Source organism: Cavia porcellus, unplaced genomic scaffold (genome assembly GCF_034190915.1).
Source record: "Cavia porcellus strain 051 isolate PalLab524CR breed Dunkin Hartley unplaced genomic scaffold, mCavPor4.1 scaffold_16, whole genome shotgun sequence".
Taxonomy (NCBI): domain Eukaryota; kingdom Metazoa; phylum Chordata; class Mammalia; order Rodentia; family Caviidae; genus Cavia; species Cavia porcellus.
Genome location: NW_026947499.1, coordinates 125136 through 152530, shown reverse-complemented (window position 1 = coordinate 152530; position 27395 = coordinate 125136). Strand labels below are relative to the sequence as shown.

General features: G+C 36.5%; 1 protein-coding gene across 3 annotated transcripts in view; it reads left to right on the top strand.

Moving 5' to 3' along the window:
* Znf10 (zinc finger protein 10) overlaps window positions 1-27395 on the top strand; it is a 49106-nt gene that overhangs the window by 7313 nt on the left and 14398 nt on the right. For 2 of the 3 annotated variants that reach the window (XM_003461127.4, XM_063225386.1), the window contains one exon: window positions 16199-16274. The exons of the other annotated variant lie outside the window; for it this stretch is intronic. In XM_003461127.4, the coding sequence (XP_003461175.2) occupies window positions 16242-16274 (33 nt within the window). In that variant the 5' untranslated portion in view covers window positions 16199-16241. The remainder of the gene's footprint in view (window positions 1-16198; window positions 16275-27395) is intronic. 3 annotated transcript variants of the gene reach the window in all.

The following is a 27395-nucleotide window of genomic DNA, read 5'->3' as shown; positions in this document are numbered from 1 at the left end:
TAAAGTATCATGTCATCTGCAGATAATGATAATTTAACTTTTTCTTTCCTATTCTTACTCCTTTTTTTCTTGTCTAATTACTCTGGCTAATGTTTCCAGAGCTATATTGAATAGGAATAATGCTAGTGGACATGCTTGTCCTGTTCCTGATTTAGACTGAAAACTTTCACTTTTTGTCCATTTATTAATGATGCTGGCTGTTGTTTTGTTGTAGATGGCTTTTATTAAGTTGAGATAAAAGACCATCTGTTCCAATTTTCTGTCGGGTTTTTATGAATAAGTGTTGGACTTTTTAGGAAGCTTTTTCTGCATCTGGTGAAATGATCATGTGATTTTTGTCTTTGGCTTTGTTGATATGGTGTATCACATTTATTGATTTGTGTATATTGAACCATCTCTGCATTCCTGGGATGAATTCCCACTTGGTCATGGTATATAATCTTAGTGATTTTCTGCATTCTGTTTGCCAGCATCTTACTGAGAATTTTTACATCTATGTTGATTAGAGACATTGGCCAGTAGTTCTCTTTATTGGTTGGGTCTTTCTCTGGTTTTGGTATCGGGATAATACTTGTCTCCAAGAATGAGTTAGGAAATACTGCTTCACTTCAATTTCATTAAAGAGTTTGAGGAGTATTGGAATTAAATTGTCTCTAAATTGCTTATAGAATTCAGCAGTGAATCCATTAGGACCTGGGTTTCTCTTTGTTGTTTTGTTTTTAATTACATTTTAAATCTCATTAACTGATAATGGGCTCTTCAGAAGTCTAATGTCTTGTGATTTAGCTTTAGTAATTCATATGTATGTAGGTATCTGTCCATTTTTTCTGTGTTTTCCATCTATAAAAGTAGTAAAGATTTTTTTTTAATTTAAAGAGACAAAACTAAATGAAGCAAGACATTAAAAGGCTAGAAGCAACACAGAATTTCAAGAGAAAAAACATACAGTAAGCATTCACCAGTTAACAGATCACACATTGTCAGCTTACAAACAGCTGCCCAGATTACAAAATTAAAGCATACAAAGTGGAGATTAATACAGTGAGATTGCAGTCAGTTCTGTTCAATGATCCAAGAAAAATTCAGCAATATGGTTCTCTTTCCTACACATTTAAATAAACTTGCAGTTATATCCTTGAGATCACTTTCCTTCCTCTCGTTTTTACACTAACAATCGCGCATTTTAGTTTCCATTACTTCCACACTTTTTTTAAACTTTGTCTTTGAAGAGGAAAAGAAAAAAGATTGAAAAAAAGTCCAAAAAAAAAAAAAAAAAAAAAAAAAAACCAAGACGGACCAAAGAAAAACCCAATGTGACAAAGCAAAACAGAGTCATTTAGATGAGGAGGATGGACATAGCATAAAATGAAAAAAAAAAAGGGGGGGGGATTACTAGGTGATCAACAGTGGTTACCATTATGCCTCTTGTTATTCTAAAAAGAGTAGCCTATATCAGCTAGTATAAAAGAATTGAACAAAACTATACATAAGACCAATAAAACCACATTGGAGAGCTTACAGGATTCCAAAGAAGATAATAGTCAAATAATAACGGGCATCATAGAATATCTGGTTGCCTTCCAAATGGTTGCCTATACCCTCAAACTTGATACTATTAAGTGAAACAGAATATAATAAAATCAGTCAGAACAACATATGGAGAACACTACAGGGGTTCAAATCAGGTTAATAGGGAAACAAAAAAAATTACTATAATCTATCACACTATTTTTAATTTAGTTTTCCCTTAGTTAAAAGATACTAAGAAATAAATTAATTTTTAAAAAAAAGGAAAGAAAAAGGGGGGGAGACTGAGATTAATAAAAAAAAACATATCAATATAACAACACCGGTCAGAATAAAAAAATTTAACCATCATTGTGTTTTACCCCCAGATAGCTTGACATTAATAGTAGTTACCATAGTGACTCTTTCCTTGAAATATTTGAGTCTAACTTCGTATACTATAGCATCAAATTTATCAAGACAGTGTGAGACCGTTTAAGAGAATGAAATTATTTCAGGGTATTTAGAACCAGCCAGCAGAAACCAAACATCAATTTCTATATTATCTCTTTGTCTATAAAAAACTTGATTATACTATTGCATACATTAAGATATAATAAGGTACCACATGTTAGAACCAATGGAAACAAATGAACAAAAACTTGATGGGGCTTCAAAACAGGATGATATTAAATCAGCGCTAGCTATTACGCTCTTATTCTCTTCAAAATAGTTATTTGTAGTATCACAGACAATAAAATAAAACCACCCAAATTAAAACCATTCCGAGTAATGAGTGAAAACATTATATGGCTTCAAACCAGTGTGACTGGGAATCATGATTACCATGTACTTTGATGTATTCTTATCGTTTCTTACACTAGGGAAACTATTTGGTATTTATACAGGTGAGTTTGATTTATTTCACTTATAAGTATGGTCTCGAGCTGTGTCCATTTATTTATAAATGTCTCAATGTGATCATTCTTTATAGCTGAGTAATACTCCATTGTATAAAAATACCACAACTTTTTTTATCCATTCCTCAGTTGATGGACACTTAGGTTGTTTCCAAGATCTGGCTATTACAAATTGTGCTGCTGTAAACATGGGTGCACATATATCACTGGTATGATGCTTTCAGTTCTTCTGGGAATATGCCTAGGAGTGGAATAGCTGGGTCAAATGGTGCTTCCAGTCCCAGCTTTCTGAGAAATCTCCAGACTGACCTCCACAATGGTTGCACCAGTCTACATTCCCACCAACAGTGCAGGAGAGTTCCTTTTTCCCCACAACCTCTCCAGCATTTGTTGTTGGTGGTTTTCTTGATCTTGGCCATTCTTTCAGGAGTGAGATGAAATCTCAATGTGGTTTTAATTTGCATTTCTCTAATGACTAGTGATGCTGAACATTTTTTCATATATTTATTTGCCGTTCATATTTCTTCATCTGAAAATTGTTTATTCATCTCCGATGCCCATTTTTGGATGGGGTCTTTGAATTTTGGGGGTCTGATTTTTTTAATTCTTTGTATGTGTTAGACAGAAGTCCTTTGTCTGAGGACAGTTCACTAGGATTTTTTCCCAGTTTGTGGGTCTTCTTTTCACTATGTTAGAGATTTCTTTTGATGTGCAGAAACTTTTTAATAAGATGTGATCTCAGTTATTGATTCTGGGAAGTATTTCCCGTGCGGTTTGGGTCTTGTTCATGAATTCTCTACCTACCCCTATGTCTTCAAGGTTTTTACCCAATTTGTCTTCCAATAGATTCAGTGTTTCTATTTTAATATTTAGATCTTCGATCCATTTAGATTTTATTTTAGTATATGATGACAGGCATGGGTCTAGTTTTAGTTTTCGGCATATGGAGAGCCAGTTTTTCCAACACCATTTATTAAAGAGACTATCATTCTTCCAGTGAACCTGTTTGGCCCCTTTATCAAAGATGAGGTGGTTGAGTGTGTTTGTAGTTGTGGTTGTATCTTCTAATCTATTCCATTGGTCTTCGGCTCTGTTTGATTCCAATACCATGTTGATTTTACTACAGTTGCTTTGTAGTATAACTTCAAGTCAGGGATTGTAATGCCTCCTGCCTTGCCTTTGCTGCTTAGAACTGTCCTTGCTATTCTAGGTCTCTTCTGGTTCTAGATGAATTTTAGGATTGATTTCTCGAGATCTATGAGGTATGTTGACGGTATTTTTATCGGGATTGCATTGAATCTGTATAACAGTTTTGGGAGAATGGCCATTTTCACAATATTTATTCTTCCTATCCATGAGCAAGGGATGTCTTTCCATTTCCTGAGATCATCTTCAATTTCATTTTTCAGTATATTATAATTTTCCCTGTATAGGTCTTTCACTTCTTTCGTGAGAGTAATTCCTAAATATTTCATTTTCTTGGTTGCTAGTGTGAAGGGTGTGGCTTCTCTTATTTCTCTCTCTGTGATTTTGTTGTTAGTATATAAGAGTGCTATTGATTTTTGAGTATTGATTTTGTATCCAGCCACATTGCTGAATTTATTTATTATATCTAGTCTTTCAATGGAGTTTTGGGAGTCTTCTATGTAGAGTATCATATCGTCTGCAAATAGTGATAATTTAACTTCTTCTTTTCCTATCTTTATGCCTTTTATTTTTCTTTCATGTCTAATTGCTCTGGCTAGTATTTCCAGTACTATATTAAATAGGAGCGGTGACAGGTGACATCCTTGTCTTGTGCCTGATTTTAAAGTAAAGGCCTTCAATTTTTGGCCATTTAGTATGATACTGACTGTTGGTTTGTCATAGATGGCTTTTATTATGTTGAGGTAAAGACCATCTATTCCAATTTTCTGTAAGGTTCTTATCATAAATGAATGTTGTACCTTATCAAAAGCTTTTTCTGCATCTATAGAAATGATCATGTGATTCTTACTTTTGACTCTATTGATATGGTGGATTACATTTATTGATTTACGTATATTGAACCATCCCTGCATACCTGGAATGGATCCCACTTGGTCATGGTGTATAATCTTCTTGATGACTTGCTGCATCCTATTTGCCAATATTTTATTGAGGATCTTTGCATCTGTGTTCATTAGGGAGATTCGTCTGTAGTTCTCTTTTTCAGTTAGGTCTTTCTCAGGTTTTGGTACTAGAGTAATATTTGCTTCCAGGAATGACTTAGGAAGGATTGCTTCCCTTTCAATGTCATTGAAGAGTTTGAGGAGTGTCAGCATTAGGTCCTCTTTGTATTTCTTGTAGAATTCTGCAGTGAATCCATCTGGGCCTGGGCTCTTCTTTGTAGGTAATGACTTAATTACATTTTCGATTTCATGAATAGAAATTGGGTTATTCAGCAGTTTTACTTCTTCTTGACCCAGCTTTGGTACTTCATATGCTTCTAGAAATCTGTCTATTTCTTTGTTATCTAACCTTTGAGAGTAGATGTTTTTGATATAGGTGTTGATGATATCTGTATTTCTATTGGGTCTGTAGTGATTTCACCTTTTTCATTCCTTATTGCATGAATTTGAGCTTTTTCTTCCCTTTTTAAAATAAGGTTGGCTAGGGGCTTATCAGTTTTATTTATTCTTTCAAAGAACCAACTCTTGGATTCATTGATTCTTTGTATTGTCTTCTTAGTCTCTATTGCATTGATTTCTGCTCTGATTTTTATTATTTCCTCTCTTGTTTTGGCTTTGGGCTTGACTTGCTCTTGTTTTTCTAGATGTTTGAGGTGTAGCATCAAGTTATTTATTTGTATTTGTTCTGTTTTCCCGATGTGGGAACTCAGTGCAATAAATTTCCCTCTGAGGACAGCTTTCATTGCATACCACAGATTCCGGTAAGTTGTATTTGTGTTTTCATTTGTTTGTAGGTATTGTTTAATTTCTTCTTTAATTTCCTCTGTGACCCACTGATTACTCAAGAGTATGTTATTCAGTTTCCATGTGTTTATGGGATTTTTGCAGTATCTTTTATCATTAATTACTAATTTCATAGCGCTACGATCTGATAACATGCAGGGGATGATTTCAACTCTTTTGCATTTCTTTAAATATGTTCTATGAGTTAATATATGGTCTGTTTTAGAGAATGACCCATGTACTGCTGAGAAAAATGTGTATTCTGTTGTTGTTGGGCGGAATGCTCTATATGTCTATCAATTCCATTTGTTCACAGGTGTGATTCAGTTCTTTTATCTCTTTGCTGATTTTCTGTCCTGTTGATCTGTCCATTGGTTTCAATGGTGTGTTAAAATCTCCTGTTATAATTGTATTACTGCTAATCTGGTTTTTCATTTCTGATATTACTTGTTTTATATAACTGGGTGCTTTGGAATTTGGTGCATATATATTTAAGATAGTTATCTCTTCCTCTTGAAGTTTTCCCATAACCAGTATGTAGTGACCTGCTTTGTCTCTTCTGATGGTTATTGGTTTGAAGTTCACATTGTCTGCAAACAGAATAGCTACCCCCACTTTTTTTTTTTTGGGTTCCTGTTGTATGAAGTATTGTTTTCCATCCTTTGACTTTCAGTCTGTGAGTATCTTTTTGGGTTAGATGGGTTTCTTGTAGACAGCATATGATTAAACTTTGTTTCTTGATCCATTCTGCTAGTCTATTTCTTCTAATTAGTGCATTGAGACCATTTACGTTAATGGTTATAAGTGTTATATATTGGTTTATTAGTGACATGTTATATTTCTGGTGTTGCATCTTTATCTTTCTGTTCTATTTAATTGTCTGCTTTGTTAAGTGGTTTTTTCTTAAGTGTATTAGACTGTCTTTCAGTATTCTTTGCAAGGTTGGCTTGGTGGTCATGAAGTTCTTCACCTGTTCTTTGTCATACAAGTATCTTATTTCTCCATCAATTTTGAAGGACAGTTTTTCAGGGTACATCAGTCTAGGTTGGAAATCATTTTCCTTTAGGGTCTGAAATACTTCACTCCATGCTCTTCTTGCCTTTATTGTTTGTGTTGAGAAGTCTGCTGTGATTCTGATAGGTTTTCCTTTATAGGTGATCTGTCTTTTCTCTCTGACAGCTTTTAATATTCTATTCTTTTGTTCGATTTCTGGAATGGTGATTATTATATGTCTGGGTGTAGTTTTATTTTGGTTATGGCTATTTGGAGTTCTATATGCCTCATTGATCCTGATATCAGTTTCCAATTTCATGTTTGGGAAGTTTTCAGTAATTACTTCTCTAAATATCCTCTTGACATCCTTTGTATTGTCTCCTTTTTTATCCCTATCAAGGTTGATATATCCCTATCAACCTTATGTTGTTTTTCTTTGTGTCATCTTGCAGGTGTTGTATTGTTATTTCTTGATTTCTTGTTATTTTTAAAAGATCTTTCCTTTCCTGTTCACTAGCTGCAATCTTGTCTTTGAGGTCCGAAACTCTATCTTCGCATTCATTCAGGCGGTTCTTACAACTTTCAGTGTTGCTTTTGATTTCCTGTATATCTCTTTGCATCTGTTTTATATATTCTGTTTGTTTCTTATATTGTTCACCCAGAGATTCTATCCTTTTGTTTAGTTCCTCCAATTTTTTAGCTGTGTCTTCTTTAGATATGTTCAGCATCTCCTTCATTTCTTTTATTATTTCTTCTTTTACCTGATATATTATTTCTAGTTTGAATTTCTTCAAAGCTTCCCGGAGCTGCTTCTTTATTTCTGTTACTATTGTTTCAGGTATTTCAGGTATATGGCATGTATTTTCTTCTATGTACATGACTCCTAGGCTTTCTTGGGATGGGTTGGATGTTTGAGATTGCATTTTGGTCTTTCATTTTGTCATTTTCCTATATTACTGTGTTTCAAGTGTTCCAGAGTTTCCCCTGGTCGTGTTGTAAGTTGACTCATGCCCTGGGCTCTTGGAACTCCTCTTGTAGTAGCTCCCTCCTTTGGCAGCGGAGCCCCTGGATTAAAAGAGGCTTGCCAGGCTCCTCTCAGGTAGACCTAAAGCTACCTTAATTTGCACAGTTTCAGGGCGGGACCGGAGTCGCCTCTGCTCAGCTGGATGTGCACCTTCCGGTCTCCAGAGGTGGTAGTATGGTCCCCGGGCGGGAGAGGCGGCAGCAGGGCTGGCCTCCGCTCAGCTGGATGGGCACCTTCCAGTCCCCAGCGGTGGTAGTATGGGCCCCTGGCGGGAGAGGCGGCAGCAGGGCCGGCCTCTGCTCAGCTGGATGCGCACCTTCCAGTCCCCAGCGGTGGTAGGTGGTAGTATGGGTCCCGGGCGGGAGAGGCGGCAGCAGGGCTGGCCTCCGCTCAGCTGGATGCGCACCTTCCAGTCCCCAGCGGTGGTAGTATGGGTCCCGGGTGGGAGAGGCGGCAGCAGGGCCGGCCTCTGCTCAGCTGATGCACACCTTCCAGTCCCCAGCGGTGGTAGTATGGGTCCCGGGCCGGAGAGGCGGCAGCAGGGCCGGCCTCTGCTCAGCTGGATGCGCACCTTCCAGTCCCCAGCGGTGGTAGTATGGGTCCCTGGCAGGAGAGGCGGCAGCAGGGCCGGCCTCTGCTCAGCTGGATGCGCACCTTCCAGTCCCCAGCGGTGGTAGTATGGGTCCCGGGCGGGAGAGGTGGCAGCAGGGCCGGCCTCTGCTCAGCTGGATGTGCACCTTCCAGTCCCCAGCGGTGGTAGTATGGGTCCCGGGCGGGAGAGGCGGCAGCAGGGCTGGCCTCCGCTCAGCTAGATGCGCCAAAAGTAAAGACTTTTGAAGTAGGTGTTGATGACCTTATGAATTTCCATAATATTTGTAGTAATTTCATTCTTTTTATTTCTCAATGCATGAATTTGAATCTCTGTTTTTTGATAAGGTCAGCTAAGTGTTTATCAGTTTTATCCATTCTTACAAAGAACCAATTCTTCAACTCATTAATTCTTTGTATTGTTTTCTTATTGTCCATTGTGTTAATTTCTGCTCTGATCTTCATTATTTTTTCCTCTTGTATGTGCTTTGGGCTTGTCTTGTTCCTTCTTTTCCAAGCTTGAGGTGCAGTATAAGGTTACTTGTGATCATTCTGTTTTCCTGATGTGACAATTTACTGCTATAAATTTCCCTCTTAGGACTGCTTTCATTATGTCCCATAACTTCTGGTATGTTGTATCTGCATTCTTATTTAGTTGTAAATATTATTTAATTTCTTCTTTAATTTCACCTGTGACCCATTGGTTGTTTAGAAGAGTGTTATTTAATTTCCATGTACTTATGGATTTTTTGCAATGTCTTTTGCCATTAATTTCCAATTTCATTGGACTATGATCAGATAATATGCATGGGATAATTTCAACTCCTTTGTATTTACTTACGCATATTTTGTGGGCTAGTACATGATCTTTTTTAGAGAATGTACTATGTGCAGCTGAGAAGAATGTGTATTCTGATGATATTGGGTGGAACACTGAAAACACCTACTAAGTTCATTTGTTCGCAGGTTTGGTTCAGTTCTGATACTTCTTTGCTGAAATTTTGGTCTAGTTGATCTATCTTTTTGTGACAATGGAGTATTAAGGTCTCCATTACAATTTTTATTACTTATTTGATTTTTCATGTCTACTAATAATTGTCTTAAATAGTTGGGTGCTCCATATTTGGTGCATATATATTTATGATTATTATCTCTTCCTTTTGAAAGTTTTTTGCTAACAAGTATGTAGTGACCTTCTTTATGTCTTTTGATAATTCTTAGTTGATGTTTACACTATTTAAAACTAGAGTAGTTTCCCCTGCTTTTTCCTGGGTTCCTGTTGCATGGGAGATTGTTTTCCATCCTTTGACTATCAGTCAATGAACTTCCTTTTGAGTTAAATGTGTTTCTTGTATACAGCATCTTGGATCTTGTTTCTTGATCCATTCTTCTTGTCTGTCTTTTGATTGGTGGACTGAGACCATTTACATTGTTGGTTATAACTGATATGTATTGGCTTATCTTTTTTCATGATTATTTTCCTGTTGTTGGTTCCTGGCTTTTCCCCTCTTTTTAATTGCTTTCCCTGCCTTGTTTCTGTTGTTGGAATTGTCTTGGAATTGTCATTTTTATTTCTGTCTAGAATATCTTGCAGTACTCTTTGTAGGATTTGTTTGGGGGTCATAAATTTCTTCAGTTCTTTGTTATGGAAGTATTTTATTTCTCCATTAGTTTTGAAAGATAGTTTTATAGGGCACAGCAATCTGGCTTGAAAATTATTTTTCTTTCAGGCCTTGAAATCTTCAAGCTCTTCTTAATGAGAGGGTTTGTGTTGAGAAGTCTGCCGTGATTCTGATATGCTTTCCTTTGTAGGTGACCTGTTTCTTTTCTCTAATAGCTTTTAATATTCTGTTCTTGTGCTGAATTTCTGGAATCTTGATTATTATATATCTTGGTGTAGTTTTATTTTGGTCATGACTGTTTGGATTTCTTATGCTTCATTTATTTGTATGTCAGATTCTTTTTACACACTTGGGATTTTTCTGTCATTATTTCTGTGAAGTTATTTGTTGTTGTTGTTGTTGTGTTCAATGGTATTTGAAGGCCTTTCTCAATGATGCCAGTCAATCTTACATTGTTTTTCTTTGCTTCATCTTGTAGCTGTTGGGTTGATCTTTCATAGTATCTTGCTATTTTAAGATATCTTTCTTTTCATGATCATTAGCTACAATTCTGTGTTTAATATCTGATACTCTATCCTCTTCTTCCTTCAGTCTGTTGCATATATTGTCTTGGATTTCTTTTTGGATCTGTTTCATGGATACCATTTCCTTCCTATGTTGGGCGTTTTTGTTTCCATCATTTTTACAAGCTCATCTATTCTGTTATCTGTGTCTTCTCTAATAGCTTTGATTTTAAGCATGATTTCTTCTTGTTCCTGAGAGGTTGTTTTCTCTGTAGGGTTTTCCACTTGTTTTTCCACTTGTGTTGCTATCAGTTCAGAAAGTTCCTCTGTTTGGCTTCCAGTTTCATCTTCCTTATTGTGTTACAGGCTTGTCCTGGGTGGGCTGTGGATCTGAAGTTGTATTTTACTTCTGCATCTTGTTATTTTCTATTTTCTATTTTTAAATTTTATTTCATTTTCTATGTTGTTGCTTGCCAATTTCTTACAATAAATAACTTTATCACTAGTATTGAGGTTTCCCTAGGTGATGTCTGTTCTTCAGGGATGTCCTCTAGATATAGGTGGTTCTTTATAAGTATCCCAAGAACCTACCTTCCCAATTTGGAAGGGATGCAAAGTTACTATTTGCCTCATCACCCAGTCCTTTGGTATTGGGCTGTGGTGATGATTATGGTCCCATATAATCACAGTCTTATCATACAGGGGAAAAATGATTAAAACATATATTACATCCTGGCTAAAGTAGTACAGTTAGTAATAACAGTAATTTCAAGTACAGCTTAGCTACCGAGAAACTATGGTAACCATTAACCTGCTACCTCCAACCACAGGAGCAAACTCTAAAATTATATAACAAAATCAAATACTTACCATGCACTTGAATGCAGTGATTTTTCCCTGTAGTGGTGTGATTTCTCTCTTTTGTTTAGGGAGAGAGCTTAAGATGGATAGGGGACAGGATAAAGTGATGAATGAGGTCAAGTATAGTAGAGTCAAAGGTGGAGGTCCAAGGATGATCACCTGAGTTTTGGGAAACTTGAGGACGCAGGAAGGAAAGAATGAAATAGAATACGAAGGAGTAAATTAGAAAGTGAGAGACCGTGTTTACTCACTTGAAAGTTTAAATTCAAGAATTGGTCAAGGAAAGAAAGAGGATCAATAGAAGGAAATGAAAAAGAAAGGTAACATACCTAAACAGTGAAAAAAGAAGGAACAAAGAAAGGGAATGAAAAGAAGAAAAGAAAAAGACCAGAGAAAGGAGAGGAGAAACAAAGCAAAACTTAAAAAAAAACCCAATCCCACAAAATACAAAGAAAACCAGATTGACATCCACCCAGATAGGAAAAACCCAATCAGAGAAGTGGAGGAGAATAAAAGTAATAAAATACCTCTGGTGTTTAGAGTTCTGTGATAGTGTCTATGTTAGAATCCAGAAAGGTTCTGGAGATGGAGCTAGTGTTGGCCTCTGGATTTTGGGGGCTGTGACTGGTAGTCCACTGTTTTCCAGAGCACAACAGCTGGCTTTCTCCCTGCTGTGGCTTCAGGCAGTTCCACCTTGCTCTTCTCTAATTACTCCACCTACCAAAGGAGTGTGTGTGTGTGTGGCAAGACCTGGACCAGCTGTCTTGTGTCTCTGTGTTCTAGTTGGGCCTCCTACAAAGGCATATGTCAGTTTTCACATTTTTATCCTCAAGTTCTGGTACACATCGAGGCATATAGTATCTAGTAATTATTTATTAAAATGGGAGAGGACTATTCAGATTTCTAACATTGAGATAATTATCAACATGCCAATGGTTCCCCCAGGAGCAAACAACTTCCCCCAGTGCCTCTGTCCTTGGATGAGTCTCAGAACTCCAGAGAGTCTGCACTGGCCACCTGAATAAAAGGATTCCTGTGTAACTGGTAACTGGATCTCATTACTCCCAAGAAGTGGTAGAAAGTAAAGATTAAGAGAATAATGGCTTAGATCAGTGGTTCTCATCAGTAGCTACACATTTGAATAATGGGGCACTTGTGAAAATATCCCGCCTCTCCGCATGAAATAGGTCTCAGTGTGGGACAAACAAACACCTGGCAGTTCCCATGTGCAGCCAGGGTTGAGAACTACTGGATTAGATAATGGTCTCATTTACCCAGAAGTGGCTGTCCAGGGAAATTAGGATGAAGTCAGGCCTGCTGCAAGCTAATTTTTATTTTAAATAAAAGTGGGAGAGGCATTGAGATGTACCTTGCTTGTCTTTTAAAGGCAGTTTAATAGAGTGCAGGTTTTAGAGTAAGACCTATTGAAAATGTACTAGTCGGGCTGGGGATTTAGCTCAGTGGCATAAGCGCCTGCCTTGCAAGCAGGCCGTCATGAGTTCAATCCCCGGTACCGATAAAAAGGAAAAAGACAAAAAAAAAAAAAAAAAAAAAAAAAAAAAAAGAAAATGTACTAGTGACCAGAAGTTTCCTGCCCCATTAGCTAAGTACTTGTAAGTCCACTTAATAAGTTATAAGAATAAGGCCAAAAAGATGAAGCTTTTTCCAAGGTCAAGGTATATAGGAATACAAACATATCCATCAACATGATAAAAATCACTATACTGAGCAACTGGTCAGTCAGACCTTACAGATATGCAAAGAGGCCAGAGAATATGACCCACAGTGAGAACAATAGTACCAGAATTTACAGAGGAGGACAATAAAAATTATTTCATATTGTCAAGTAAAGGAATAGGAAATAGAACAAAATTGAAATTCTAGAGAGAAAAACATGTCTGAAATGAAAATACACTGGATTAACGGCAGATTACCCTTCCAGAAGAAAATAAAACTTTACAAAAGTAAGAAATAGAGCTGTAGTGAGTTGTGGACAACTTCAGGTCCTTACCATATTAGTACAGTCCTGTTCTGCATAAACATTTTGATCATTGACAGACTGAACATATCACAATGGTCTCATAAAATGATGGAGCTGAACAGCCCCTATTGGTGATCTAAATATGTAACCATTATACTATTATTGCACAGTGCATTACATAAAACAAACATGTAATGCCAGTCATATAAAAGTATGTTATAGCTGAGTATAGTGATGCACACCTGATATCTCAGCAATGTTGAGGTTGAGCCTGGGAGATTGCAAGTTTGAAACCAGCCTGGGCAGTTTACTGAGACCCTATATCAAAATAAAAAGAAGATTGGTGCTTAGCTGAGTGGCCTGTATCCTAGAGCATTTGCCTAGAATGCAGATGGCCTTGGGTTTGATCCATAGCATCACATAAAAAGTGTAATAGCAAGTACAGTTATGAACAGTGTATAACACTTGTTAATAAATGGCTGCATTACTAGTTTATTTTTAATCGTAGTATAGAGAGTACTCCCTATAAAAAGGTTTCCTGTTAAACAGTATCCCATGGTAAACTGGCAACAACCTCATTCATCTTGTTTACCACATCTCAGTGGTATCAGAGGCAGTGGTGAAGATTGATCAGTACCGTTAAGTTTTGCCTAAGTAAACGGGTTCCCACAGCAATGAAATCACCTAGTGATGCAGTTCTTAGACCAATCCCTAATCCCCGTTGATAAGTGACACGTGCATGGTGGTAACTGAAATAGCAGAAGAGAAGAGTAAAAGTATATATATGTGGTGTATATATGGAATTTTGAAGGATGTGTATATGTACATATATACACAAACATATATATGTATATACATATATATCTATGTATATATGTATGTATATATACACATACATACATATGCTGAAAACACAAAATTCCATGAAACTAATCCCACACATCAAGAAACAAGAGGAAACCTAAATACATAAAACTAGACCAAGGAGAATTAAAATCAGATTATGTTAAAAGAGAAAATCCTAAAAGCAGCCAGAGGAAAAGTACATGCTATGTACAGAGGAGAAAGGGTGATACTATTTTTCTTAAATAATACAAATAAAAGTGGAATTACATTTATGAGATGCTAAAAACCTTATAAATTTTATATTTAGCAAAAGATCATTCAAAAATGATGACAACCTAGTATGGGAGAAAATATCTATAAATCATAGGTCTGGTAAAGGTTTAGTAGGTAGAAGATATAGAGGATTCAACTCGAACAGTAATACAGATAACCCAATTTAGAAAATGGTCAAAACAATAAACAACTAAAGGTTTGCAAATGACCAGTAAGCATACAAAAATATACTCAGTATTGTTAGTAATTAGGAGAATGCAAATATAAAACAATGAACTATCATTCCATACCTACATGGTAGCTGTTTTTTTTTTTTTTTTAAAGTTTAGGAGACAGTTTATTATACATGGTCCAAATACATGAATTACAGGAACAAAGACTGCAGTGGTCATAAACTTTCTACTAAGAGATCCAAAAAGCTAAGCTTCTGTCATTTTTTTAGTTATAGTTGGTATCGGACATGGCCTAGGCTTGTCTTAGTCCTGTCAGGCAGATTAGGGATAAAAAGCCCATCAGGAACAGTTGAACATGGAGAACAATTGAACTTCTTAAGGCCAATTTTAGTAGGCTTCTAAAAATTTATGTTATTAGTACATGTTTGCAAGTCATGCAATGTACAGTCAGGGAGAAGCTAAACATACATGCTACAGCTTTTTTTCTAATTCCCTTTCCTTCCTTTCCTTTCTTCTTCCCATCACTATCACTTTTTTTTTTGTTTTTGCACTTGTTGGTATTATTTGTCTTAGCTTATGTTATGGCATATGGTGTTATTGATTGGAGTTATTAGGATCTCATACATGGCGCATCTTTATTCCTCTCATTTCCTCTTCCTCTTCCCTTCCTCCTCATCCCTTTCCTTGAACCCCTTTCCTGTTGAATGAGATACATCCCCTTATTCCTTTCTATCCATTTTTGTCTCATCATTTTCTTTATTCATACTTCATTCAAATGAGAAATATCATGTAATATTTAAACTTGTGTATCTGACTTATTTCACATTATATTTTCCATTTTCCTAAATGCCTCATGTTTGACTTTCTTTATTGCTGAGTAGTATTTCATTATATTTAGTGTTATGGTTCTGTCAAGATGTCCCCGCCCCCAAAGCCTCGTGCAGTCATAATTGGGGCTTATTGAGAGACAGCTGATTCTAGAGTGTGTGATGGTATTCTGCTAGGACTAAAGGAGCTAATCTTGAGGGAAAAATTGAGCCAACAGTGGCTGGGGATTCAGGAGAAAAAAGGAAATTTTAGCAGATCCAAGAAGAGTTAATCTCCAAAGTCTGAGGCCCTGATTATATATTTATAGGGTGGCAAATGGAAGTTACAGGAACGAGATAAGCTTTTAGCTGAAGGTTATGGTACAATGGATATTTTATGGTGAGCATTGTTGCATATAGGAAACAAGTTTGATGACAAATATGATTTAGCTGAGTTCAGTGGCAGAACAGAATAACTGCGGTTTTGTTGAATAAAATGGCTGTAGTTAGGTCAGGATTTCTGCCTCACTAGGATTAAGGGTGGATGATTACTCAATTAGTCCACTGATTGGTTAAGTACTGCCCTAATCCTCATAGCCTGGGTATGACCTAAGGGACAGAAAGAGGCTTTTTTTTCTCCCTTCTCTTGCTTGTTTTCCTACTGTCTGCCTGCCATGAATGATTCTTTGCCTAGTTACCCAGCCTTAGAGGACTGAAACATCTACAAAATGTGATCTAAATAAACCTCTTCCCATTTAACTTTGGGTGTCAGGTATTTTGTCTCAGCAATGAGAAAAAGTAACTAAGATACGTGGTTACCACATTTTGTTTATCCAATTATCTGTTGATAGGTAGACTGCTTTCAGGATTTACCTGTTGTGCATTATAATTCATAATTGCTGCTGTAAACATGGTACCCAAATACTGATGTAGTGTGATGACTTAAGCTCTTTGGGGAAGTTACCTAGCAAGGGGATAGCTGCATCACATGGAGTTTTAATTTCATTTCTTTGAGAACTTTGCATGCTGACTTCCATAATGGTGGTTCTAGTTTGCATTCCCACCAATGCAGGAGAATTCCAAATGACATTTAGCAGGAATACCAGAGATGTAGGATATGAAAGTACAATTTTGTAACTTTGTTTCTCTTTTGCAACTTTGCTTCTCAGGACTGTCTGTTACTCGAGGAAGTGTCCTGAGAAGGAGGTGGCCATGGAAGCTGTGGTGCTGATGGCCAGGTCCCAGGTACATTGGCTGTTCTTGTTATCCAACTGGGAATCTTTTTTTGCTGGCCAGAGGAACTTAAGAAATTGTGCCTCAGGGGTGTTCCAGAAGAGCAGTCTATAATGTTTCTTCATTTGTAATAGTAGTTTCTTTATCAGTACTGCAGGGAAGTTGGGTGGCCAGCTCAAGATCCTGATGAATGAGTTGCATCTGTACTAAGGCAGTTAACCCAGAACAAGGGATGTGGGAATTGGAAGTGCTGGTGCATCTCATGGGCTGCCTTGGCCTTGGTTGTCCTTGGTGTGGTGCTGGTTGTGTGAATTCCTCCATAGAGAGCTCTGGTTTGGAGGAGTGTGGGAAAAATTTGGAAAGCTATCCAAGGGTGATTGCAACCAAAGCAGAGAGCTCTGAGGACAGGTTGTTTAGTGGCAGGGTGACCTGTAGTGCCAAGGATGTATACGCTGCCCAAGCTCTTCCTCAGGAGAGTCTTGCATGCAAGTGACCCAGGGAGGCTGACTGCGAGCAGAGCAAATGTTACTGCTGTCTTCAGGGCCCAACTCCACACCAGGATGGTTCAGGCAGCTGTTATGTTTTTGCATTGAAAACCAGGAGACTTAATTTTAAAGTTCAGGAGAGAACTTGCACAAAATGACATTTGTGCAAGGATATTAAGGATAACTTGTGGTTGTCCAAATAAACATGAGAGAACTAGATTTCTGAGAGAGCATAGTGTGTTTGAAGAATTAAGGCAATTCCATCAGAAGGGAGGGGAGGTGTGGGCAGCACAGGATTCCTCAGCAGGTTTGACTGACTGCAGCTTGAGTGCTGTATCTGTGGGCTTAGTAAAGTGTCCCACAGGGTAGATAGGGTAACAGGCAGCAGAAATGAAACAGCTGTAACTGACGACGTCAGTAAAGACTAGGAGATTGCAAAGGAGGCAAGCAGAGCTCCTGGGAGGCAAGAGTATAAACTGGGTGCTGCTGAGAAGTCAGGCTGTAATGGCTAAAAGGTGAGTTCATCAGAAATCACTAGGCTTTAGTCTTTACTACTGTTTCATTATGGAAATTCTCAAAGATACACAAAATTGTAAAAGTAGTTTGATATGTCAGAGTAGAAGGAGATAAATAATATATCTAAAGTGGATTAAGTCTAATACCTACAGTAAATGAGCAATGTCTGCTGATGAAAATGTTCAGAGACAGCTGGGCACACTGGCACATGCCTATAATTTCAGCTACCAAGGAGGCTGAGGTGGGATGATTACAAGTTCAAGATTACCCTGGGCAATTTAAGACTGTCTCAAAATAAAAGCAATAAAAAGCACTGGGTATAAGGCTTAGTGGTAGAGCTCTTGCCCAGCATGTAGGCCTTGGGTTCAATCCCTAGTACCACAAAATATAAGAAAACATCAGGAACAGATTAAATTCAAATTGCATTGTTTTATAGGTATGTTCATATATGATATAAAAATATTTTTAAAAAGTCAATAAACAACATGACCTATAATCTTCCAGGGAGGGGAGATACACTGAAGAGATTGCTGCAATGCTATTGAAGTCATGCTTCAGAGTAACATTACATTATACCCATCTTTGTGTCTCTACACACTGACTGCTTTTTACCTCTGCTATCTTTAACACATTACTGTATTGTTTGGGAGTAAATATGCTCTACGGTATACTTTACAGCTAAGGAAATGAATTTTTTGAAGTTAAACCAAACAAGGATTAACCAACTCCAAATTAAAGATATCCAAGTCGGAGCTCGGGCCTGTCTGGTTTCAAATGCAGTTTTCAACTCCCCTTTCAGACATGTTTCCTTTCAGTGATGTCCTACCACCTGTGCTGTCAGAGAAATACAGTGCCTCTTCAGGGGAACGCACAAGAGGTAAAGATCAGATGAGTTACATGAAACATGGTCAAGTGTCTTAGGAACAGCTGGCACTAGCAAACAAGTCAAGGACTCAGAGAGAGCACCTTGTGAGAGTGAGGTGGGGAAGGGCATCATTACCTTTGGGCCTGAATGGGTGAAAACATTGATTTCTCCTTTCACAAACTATTTTTCAGCTGATACAATGTTTGCCATCAGAAGTTGGCTGTTCTTTGCCTCTCTCATTTATTTCCAATGGAGATAGCCAACTGGAAACTGAAAGAAAGTTGCCAGCATGGTGGTGGTGTGTGTCTCCTTGACAGTCATAGCCTCTATAGATCTAGTCTGGTTTCCAGAACCTTTCTCTGTGCCTGGGAATGACGGAATGAGAGGGACCCAAAGGGAAAAAGAGACATTCAGCACATAAAACCTCACAGAGCATTCCTTAAAGGGCTTTGCATTGATTTTCAAACTTCTATACAGTAAAATCCTCTCCTTTTCTTACACAGTCTTGGGGACTGAACCCAGGGCCTTCACACTGAGCTATATCCCTAACCCTTTAAAAACTTTTTTTTGAGACAGGATCCTGGTAAGTTGCCAAGGCAGTACTAGAACTTGCAATCCTCCTGCCTTAACCTCCCAGCGTGCTAAGATTACAGACAGACACCTCCACATTAGACTCAATTCTCATTTTGACAAATGCAAATAGTTGTATAAGCACCACTTCATTCAAGGTGCAGAACAGATCCATCACCCCAGCCTTGTTTGCTTTCCCCTCTTCCGCAGCCCCTTGCAACTGGTGGTTAGTCTCCATTCCTGGAATTTTCCTTTTCAGAATGTCCCCTGATCAGAGTTGCATGTTATGCAGCCTACAGCTTTTCATATAGCATAATGTCTTTGTAATCCATGTGTCATGCTGGTCAGTAGCCTGTACTTTCCATGGCTAAGTAAACTTCTATTGTGTGATGTAGCACACTTGTTTTGCATTCTGTGCTGAAAGATCTTTGGGTTCCCTCTAGTTTGGGCAGCTACAGTTAAGGCCCCTTATCAGTTTTATACACTTGCCTACCAGTTTTGGTATGAACATAAGTTTTCAGACTCTCAGATGTTTTGCAAAGGAATGTCAGGTCCTGCTGCAGTATCCCTCAAGACTCATATATTCAAGGCATGATCTCCAGTTTGGCACTTTTGGGAGGCAGTGAACTTTGAAGAGAGGAAGGATGGTGGAAGATCCTTAGGTCATTGAGGCTGTGTCCTTACGGGGACTATAGGACCCTGGCCTTTTACATTTGGGAACCAGCCGAAAGGTGAATAGCATCCCTTCACACACTCCATGATGTACTGTTCCAGCACACACTGTGCTGCACAGGCCCAAAAGCAACAGGGCTAACTTACCATGGACTGAAGCCTCTAAAACTATGAGCAAATAAACTTTTCTATTTTTAATGTTATTACTAGGTATTTTGTCTTAGTAACAAAAAACTGACCAACGTGAGTCATATGGTAAAACTATACTTAATTTTTTGAAAAACACGCAGTATGTTCCAGAGTGACTGTAGCTTTTGTATTCCCATAGTAGTGAACATGAGTAGTATTTATTCTGTATCTTGAGTGTTTGATTTAAAAGTTTATACTTTCTAATGTGTCAAATCAAATCATATTTCACAGTAAATTTATATAATTAGTGTTTCCATTGTATATCTGGTTCTGTCATTTTATTTTTAACCTCTGGTTTGTTTTATACAGCATGGTTTTCTTTTAGGCAGCAGATAATTCAGGTTTGTGGTTTGTGTCTCCTAAATCTAGTTTGGCAGTCTTTTTCTTTTAGGTGAATGTAGATTAGAATGTAATTAATTATATGATTAGAATTGAATGTGTCATTTTACTCTATGTTTCTATATGTGCCCCATCCTCAGCTTCTGTTCTCACTGTATTAGCTTCGTGTTAATTTTTATTTCATTTAAAGTTATATCTTGGCTTTTTAGATACACATTTTTGCATTTTAAATGGTTGCTTCAGGGGTTAGGGTAGGTAAAATCTGGAACCCTTTTCTGCCCTACAGGTATACACATATATTACGTGTATGTGCATATATTGAAAAGCTCCACCAGAAAATGTGTCAGTGTTTACTTTTAGCTGTTCTATAAGTTTAATGTGTCTTTAACTAATTTAAAATTGATACATAAAACTTAAAAGTATATATTAATTGAAGTGCCATGTAATGTTTGATTCTTAAATGAGGTTCAACATATTTGTCTCTTGAAACATCATTCCTTATGGTGAAAACCTGCAAACTAATTCCTTCTAGCTTTTTGGATGTACGGTACGTATCATTGTCTGTAGTTACTCTGTTGTGCAGTCGTGCTCCAGAGCTTCTTGCTCCTATGTACTGTATAATTTTGAAGAGTTCAAGAGAATACTGTGCCATTATACTTCCCCAAATTTCGGCTCTTTTGCTGTTCTTCCTTCATTCCTAAGATTTCAACTTCTTTTTAGATTCTTTCCCTTCTGCCTCAGGAACTTCCTATAGCTGATATTTCAGACCAAATCTTACAGCAAAGTGTCAGTTTCACTTTGTATCAGTTTTGAAGGATATTCTCACTGAATAAAGCTATCCTGGCTTGAAAGTTGTTTTATTTCAGTGTTGTGAGTGTCTAGTGTATTTTGAACCTTGGGAAGAGGTATATATATATATCAAATTGGGACACGGGGGGTGTAGCGCGAAGAAAAGATACAGCAGACATGGTAATTGTAACTGTATTGTATTGTATTGTATGTCAAGTCTTTATTTTAGGGTTTTTATATAGTAAATTAGATCAACTTATAGAGCATAGACGATTATCTTGAAAAAGTATTTTTTGTATAATGTTTATCTAAACTATCTAAGTTAAGCAAATAAGTAAAACTAGTTTTTTTAGCCCCACTAACCCAGGAGGAACTTTATTAGCCCAAGAATGTTTATAGTTTTGTTTGTTTTTTAGTGTCACAGTGGTGGTTGGCCACCTCTTAATGACTCTGTAAACAAAGCCAAGTCACACAGCATGGGTTTAGAGGGGGGAACATTTTTCTCGCTGGGGATCAGGCATTCTCGCCCCGTCTCTGTCCTGTATACCGGGGGCTATTGTTTACTGTAGGTCACGAAGGGGCCAGGGCCTCAAAGTGACTCCTCATCTTCTACATTTCCTTCCTTTTTATTTTTTAAGAACAGTTTTTATAAGACCAGATTATTTGTAGTATTTTGTTTTATATAGTAAAAATATATAAGAACTATGGCAATGAGAGCTATAATTAAGTTAAGTCTCATGTTGCTTAAAGTGTGGGTAAAGCTTTGTTAAATTTTTTTAGGGTCTAGCCCTTTTAAGGATTGAGCAAGTAATTGAGCAAATTGTGTCAGGGATTTATCATTATTATGTTTTGTAAAATCTTTGTTAATTTGATTATGTAAAGATTTTATTTTTTTTTTGGGCAGAAGTGTTTTTATTTAGATATATTTTAATCATTTTTTATTTATGTTTTGTTTGATTATATGGTTGTTGTGTTATATAGAAAGTAGTTGAATTTTAATCACATTTTAAAAACACTTGATGTTGAAGAGCCAATATTTTTTATCTATTTAACTGTTTGTTTAAGAAGGTTTATTTGTTGTTGTAGTTTAGCATTTATTTGTCATTGGGTTAACCAAAGTTTATGAGAATTTTTATGTCATTGTTTTATAACATGTTTTTTTTGTGAAGAGGTTTGTAAAGTTATTTTTGAGACTGTTGTTAAAGATGTCATAGTTATCAGACTTAACAATATAGCGACCACTATTTTAATAAATCTTTTTGTATGTTTTAACAGATGTTGAAAAAATTTAGTAGTAACAGAAATTATTGGGTCTTGAGACCATGGTCGAGTTAGATTTATAGGTAACTAAATATGAGTTTTTTGTTGTAAAAGCATAACTGTATAAGGTTTAGTGAAACTTAATGTGTTATTTAAACAGGTAAACAATTGACAATTTAAACAAGTATAAGAAAAGTGTGTAAAATTAAAAGTTTTCACTAAAAAGATATAAGGCAGAGGTGTACAAACAGTAATATTATATATTATAAACTTAGTAAAATTATAAGTAGTAGATATAGATTGACTAGTTTTTGAATAGGAAACATTGTATAAGGTTATAGGTTTTATAGCTGCTGGAATCTTTTAAATGTGATTTTGGAGATTATGAGGATATTTTTTAGCTGTAACAGCAGGATTGGCGATTTTATCGTCTCCCCACCACAGGAGATGTGTCTTTTGAGGGAAGATGGGAGCTCTATCAGTTATGTTTTTTGGATCTGGAAGACTATATATAACAGAGAGATTATATCTTGTCTTATTTTATTTAGCACATCTATTAACAAATTTTTTAAATGGTCCCCAAATAATATATCTATCAATATTTTTAGCAAACTTTTCCATATATTGTTGTCAAATTATGGGATTATAAGAAATATTATTATAAGTGAAATCAGGGCATACAGGATATGTGTTTTTATTAGGAGCTGTTAAATTTTTTTAGGTAACATTAAAAGTTTGAGCAGCCAAAGCTTGAAGCCTTGTCCTTTTGTTGCCTGCTTTTATTTTATGTTGAATCTAATATTGTCATCCCAGAGGGATGCAAGGCGGTTCCCCAATACAAATAGGCCGTTGATTGTCATAATAAGTAAAATTGAACAATGTTTTATTATCTTGATTATGGGGGGTTAAATCGGCCCATGGTGTTGACAAAAATTTTTTTTTTTGGTGTTGTATATAGTGATATATCAATAGTTTTCCATACTACAGGTTTTAGTAAAGGGGGATTTGGAATATAAGCCCAATAAGAATGTTGGGGTACCTCAGTCCCCGATGTTACGGTGAGCAAGGCACATAAAGCTAAAAACAAATTTTTAGGGTTTAAAGGCTTCCCTGCTTGAAGGACAAGCCGTTGTCCTTTTTGAGTCAATTTTTTTTATTTGTCCCCATGTAGGGAGAGGGTTTAAATTTGGTTGCCGTGAATGGCGGCGGGAATTTTTTAGTTGTAATCTGGCCATGGCGGCAATAGGGACAGGTTTATTATCTTTATCTTTTAGCTGGTTTTGAGCTCGCCTCGGAAGATATGGTTTTTTGGGGAGTTGTCTCTGGGATTGGCGAAGAGGGCCTTGAGGCGTGGATCTTGATTTATTGTCTAGGGACCCATTGTTGAATTTTATGTTTTGTGGAGATATAACCAAAACCTCTCCCCTTATAAAGCAATGTGCCCTTTTCTCATTTTGTCTCTGGGGCTGTTTTAGTCTAAATAGGCTTATTAATCACTTATGGTTGTTGTTGCTGTTTGAAATGTCTTTTAGCCCTTGTTAATATTTTACTTTGTGGTAAATTGAGAAAATTTAAAATAAACAGTATCTGATGTAGCAATGTTTTTGGACTGTTTTGCAATTTAAACAGTATTGGTATCTGAATATCTTCCTGACTCCTCCTTTTTAATTTTTTAATTTGTAATTTAAGAGTGTCATGTGCCCTTTTAACAATAGCTTGACCCTGGGGATTATATTTAATCTCTGTGATATTATGGAGATCACAAAATTATTTAAATGTTTTGTTAATATAAGCGGGTTTATTATCTGTTTTGATTTTAGAGGGAATTTTTGTAACTGTAAAAGTCTCTAATAAATGTATAATAACATTTTTAGTGGATTTTTTTTGTTGGGCAGTGGCCCATAGAAATGAAGAATAAGTATTAATAGTTATATGTATATAAGAAAGCCGGCCAAAAGAGGGCAAATGTGTAACATCTATTTGTCATAACTCATTGGGTTGAGTTCCTCTAGGATTAACATCAGAGGGAATGATTTTTAAATGTAATGGCCTATAAATAGGGCAGGCTTTTATAATTTGTTTAGCTTTTGTGAAGGGTATCTTATATTTAAAATGTAAATGTCTAGCATTAGCATGATTAAATTGATGTTTTTTAACAGGTGTAGTAAACATAACTAAAGAATATATTGTTTTATTACCTGATATTAATGGTCTAGGTAACTGAGAATGAGAACGTAAATGAGTAATGAAATAAGAATGATTTTTTTTTCTTGTCTTTTTCATTTTTACTGGTACCAGGGATCGAACTCACGACCGCCTGCTTACAAGGCAGGTGCTTATGCTGCTGAGCTAAATCCCCAGCCCCCTGGAATGATTTTTTTTTGAACATGTATTTGTAATTTTTGAAATAAAGACAGTAAGGTAGGTTTATTAGAATATAACACAGCTGAATAGATATTTGTCACTATTCTAACAGAATAGGCTGAATCAGCTATAATATTAATAGGTTGATCAGGAAAATCTAAAAACACTTGTAATATAGCAAAAAGTTTATTTTGTTGTATAGAATTAAAATTTGTCTGACGTACCCAATAGGATTTTTGAGTTTAATATGTAACTTTATTTTTAGATCTATTTGTAAATATAGTTAAAGCTTGTGGAATTGGTTGTATAGCTAATGAAGTATTAACCACAAATTGTTGACGTCTAAAAAAGTTTTATAATTTACTTTTACGAAAATGATATGAAAAGGTTTTTATGAAATCTGTTAAGGCAATTTGTAAGGTTTTAGTAATTAATAACAAATATTTTTATTGTTTTTTAGTTAACGGGATAAATATATTGTTTATATCTTTTTTTATTAAAGTTATAGAATGAGCCCTACCATTCATAATTAAAGAGGCAACCATATCAATATAAGGCATAACATTTTTAGATTGCTTAGTTTTAGCGAATACCCATTTTATTGGCATAGCATTTTGACCCAAAACTGTAGAGGGATATTGAAAAGTATTAATAATATATAAAGTTAGAGGCAATTGAGGATCAATCCTAATTAAAAAGGCATCCTTAATTTGTTGTTTTATAAATTGTAATTTTTGTTCTGTTTTTGTTGTTAATGTATGAGGGCTAGATGGGTCTGAAGAGCCCTGTAAAGTAGCAAACAAATGTTGTAATGTATGAGTAGGAATATCTAGTTTGGGACGGAGCCAATTAATGTCCCCTAGTAAACGTTGAAAATCATTTAAAGTAGATAATTTATCTCTTTGAATGGTTAGGGTAAAGGGCCAAACTCACACGCAAATCTCTCTGTACACAACCAGGTTATTTTAAACAAATGTAAATTAATTGTCATTTTAGTTTTTTTTTTTTTTTTAGCTCTTTAGCGGAGAACAGAGGCACTTAGCAGTGATTAACAGCCCTTGTTAGCTTGTTTTAGCACAGCTTTTGTAGTTTGTAGAAGGCAACAATGGTTAACATATTAATTAGGTGAGATTTTTGTAATTTTTTACAGAGGAGAGTGTTGTTTAACATATCAGTTAGGGAAAAAGGGTAAAACAAACACATTTAGTAAGCTACTTTACAGGTTTGTTATAATACACATATAACGAAGCTATTTTTTTAGAGTATAACGTTCCCCAGTCATGAGCAAAATTTTTATAATGATCTGACATCGCTAATAACAATTTTTTAGTATAATGAGCTTGAGGGCCATAAAGTGTCACGGCCTTTTTTAATTTTGCTAAATCATCTATATTAAATCCTTTCCATCTAGGGGGAAGTGCCACTCCATCCACATGTTGTGGCCTAATAATAGGGAAAGCAAAGACAGACGTTTTATCGTCTTTAGAATCCCCTGTTCCTGGCATATCGGCCAAAGCTAGTTTAGCCTTTTTTTAGTCAGGGTTAGATGGGGGAGGCGTGGAGGGACATATAGGAAGGCTCTGCTTAATGGAGAGCTGTTCCATCGCCTGTGTTAGGCGTTGTATAGCCTGTAATAGTGGGCAATCATTAGAAGTTGACATTGTTGCGGCAGCTAAAGCCGAATCAGCCGCGGCGAGTTTCACTTTCGGTTTGGACGCTTTTTCACTAGTTAAAGCGATAGCATCATTTTGGACTATAGTTTGCTCCTCCTCTGTGAGGGGTAATTTCTGAATAACTGGTTTAATTTCTTATTGGAAATTTTTTACAATATGTTTATCTTCCATAGCTTTTAATAAAGAGTACACAACCGACCAGATAGCCCAAAAACGTAAAGGAATTTTTTTATCCTGTCGCATAGCCTTCTCTATATTAGCTCTCGCCCTCCTCCATAATTTTATATCTAAAGTTTCTTCATCTGGGAACCAAGGATTATATTTTTTAATTGTATGAACAGACATATCCAAGTCAGCCGACCTGAGCGATATGCCATACATAGAAAGTAAATGTTTAAGAATTTTTAAGAAAGGAGAAGAGAAAGATTGTCCCATTTCCCCATAATAAATATATACACTCACCTCTCCTAAGCGACCGTCGGGGTCCCTGTTCGGGCGCCACTTGTTGTGAGTGTCTAGTGTACTCTGAACCCCGGGAAGAGGCACACACACACCAAATCAGGACACGGGGGGTGTAGCGCGAAGAAAAGAAACAGCAGACACGGCAATTGTAACTGTATTGTACTGTATTGTATGTCAAGTCTTTATTTTAGGGTTTTTATATAGTAAACCAGATCAACTTACAGAGCATAGACGATTATCTTGAAAAAGTATTTTTTGTGACAAGCTTTGTGACAAACTATAATGTTTATCTAAACTATCTAAGTTAAGCAAACAAGCAAAACCAGTTTTTTTAGCCCCACTAACCCAGGAGGAACTTTATTAGCCCAAGAATGTTTATAGTTTTATTTGTTTTTTAGTGTCACAATGGTGGTCGGCCACCTCCTTATGACTCTGTAAACAAAGCCAAGTCACACAGCATGGGTTTAGAGGGGGGAACATTTTCCCCGCTGGGGATTGGGCATTTTTGTCTTCTCTGTTTTGTATATTGGGGGCTATTGTTTACTGTAGGTCACAAAGGGGCCAGGGCCTCAAAGTGACTCCTCATCTTCTACATTTCAGCATTTAGAAACAAGTATACATTTTCCCACGGTAAAACAAGTATACCAAAGACCTTCGTGGTCTTTGATGAGATACCCTCATCACCCAAAAAGGTTTTCTTCTATGTATGATCAGTCCATTTTGATAATAGCATATAAAGGCCTTACATCTGTATCTTGTTTCTTTATCAAATTGTTGTGTTGTACTAAAGTATAATCTTCTGATTTCTCCATTTTTGAGAGAAAATGTTTTTAATTATCTTGTCATAATACCTGCTTCAGTGTAAAGTCTTAAATTTTAAGTAGTACTTATCAACTTCCCCCCAATTTTCCTGCCTTGAATGAGGTGTGCTATAAACATGGAGTAAATT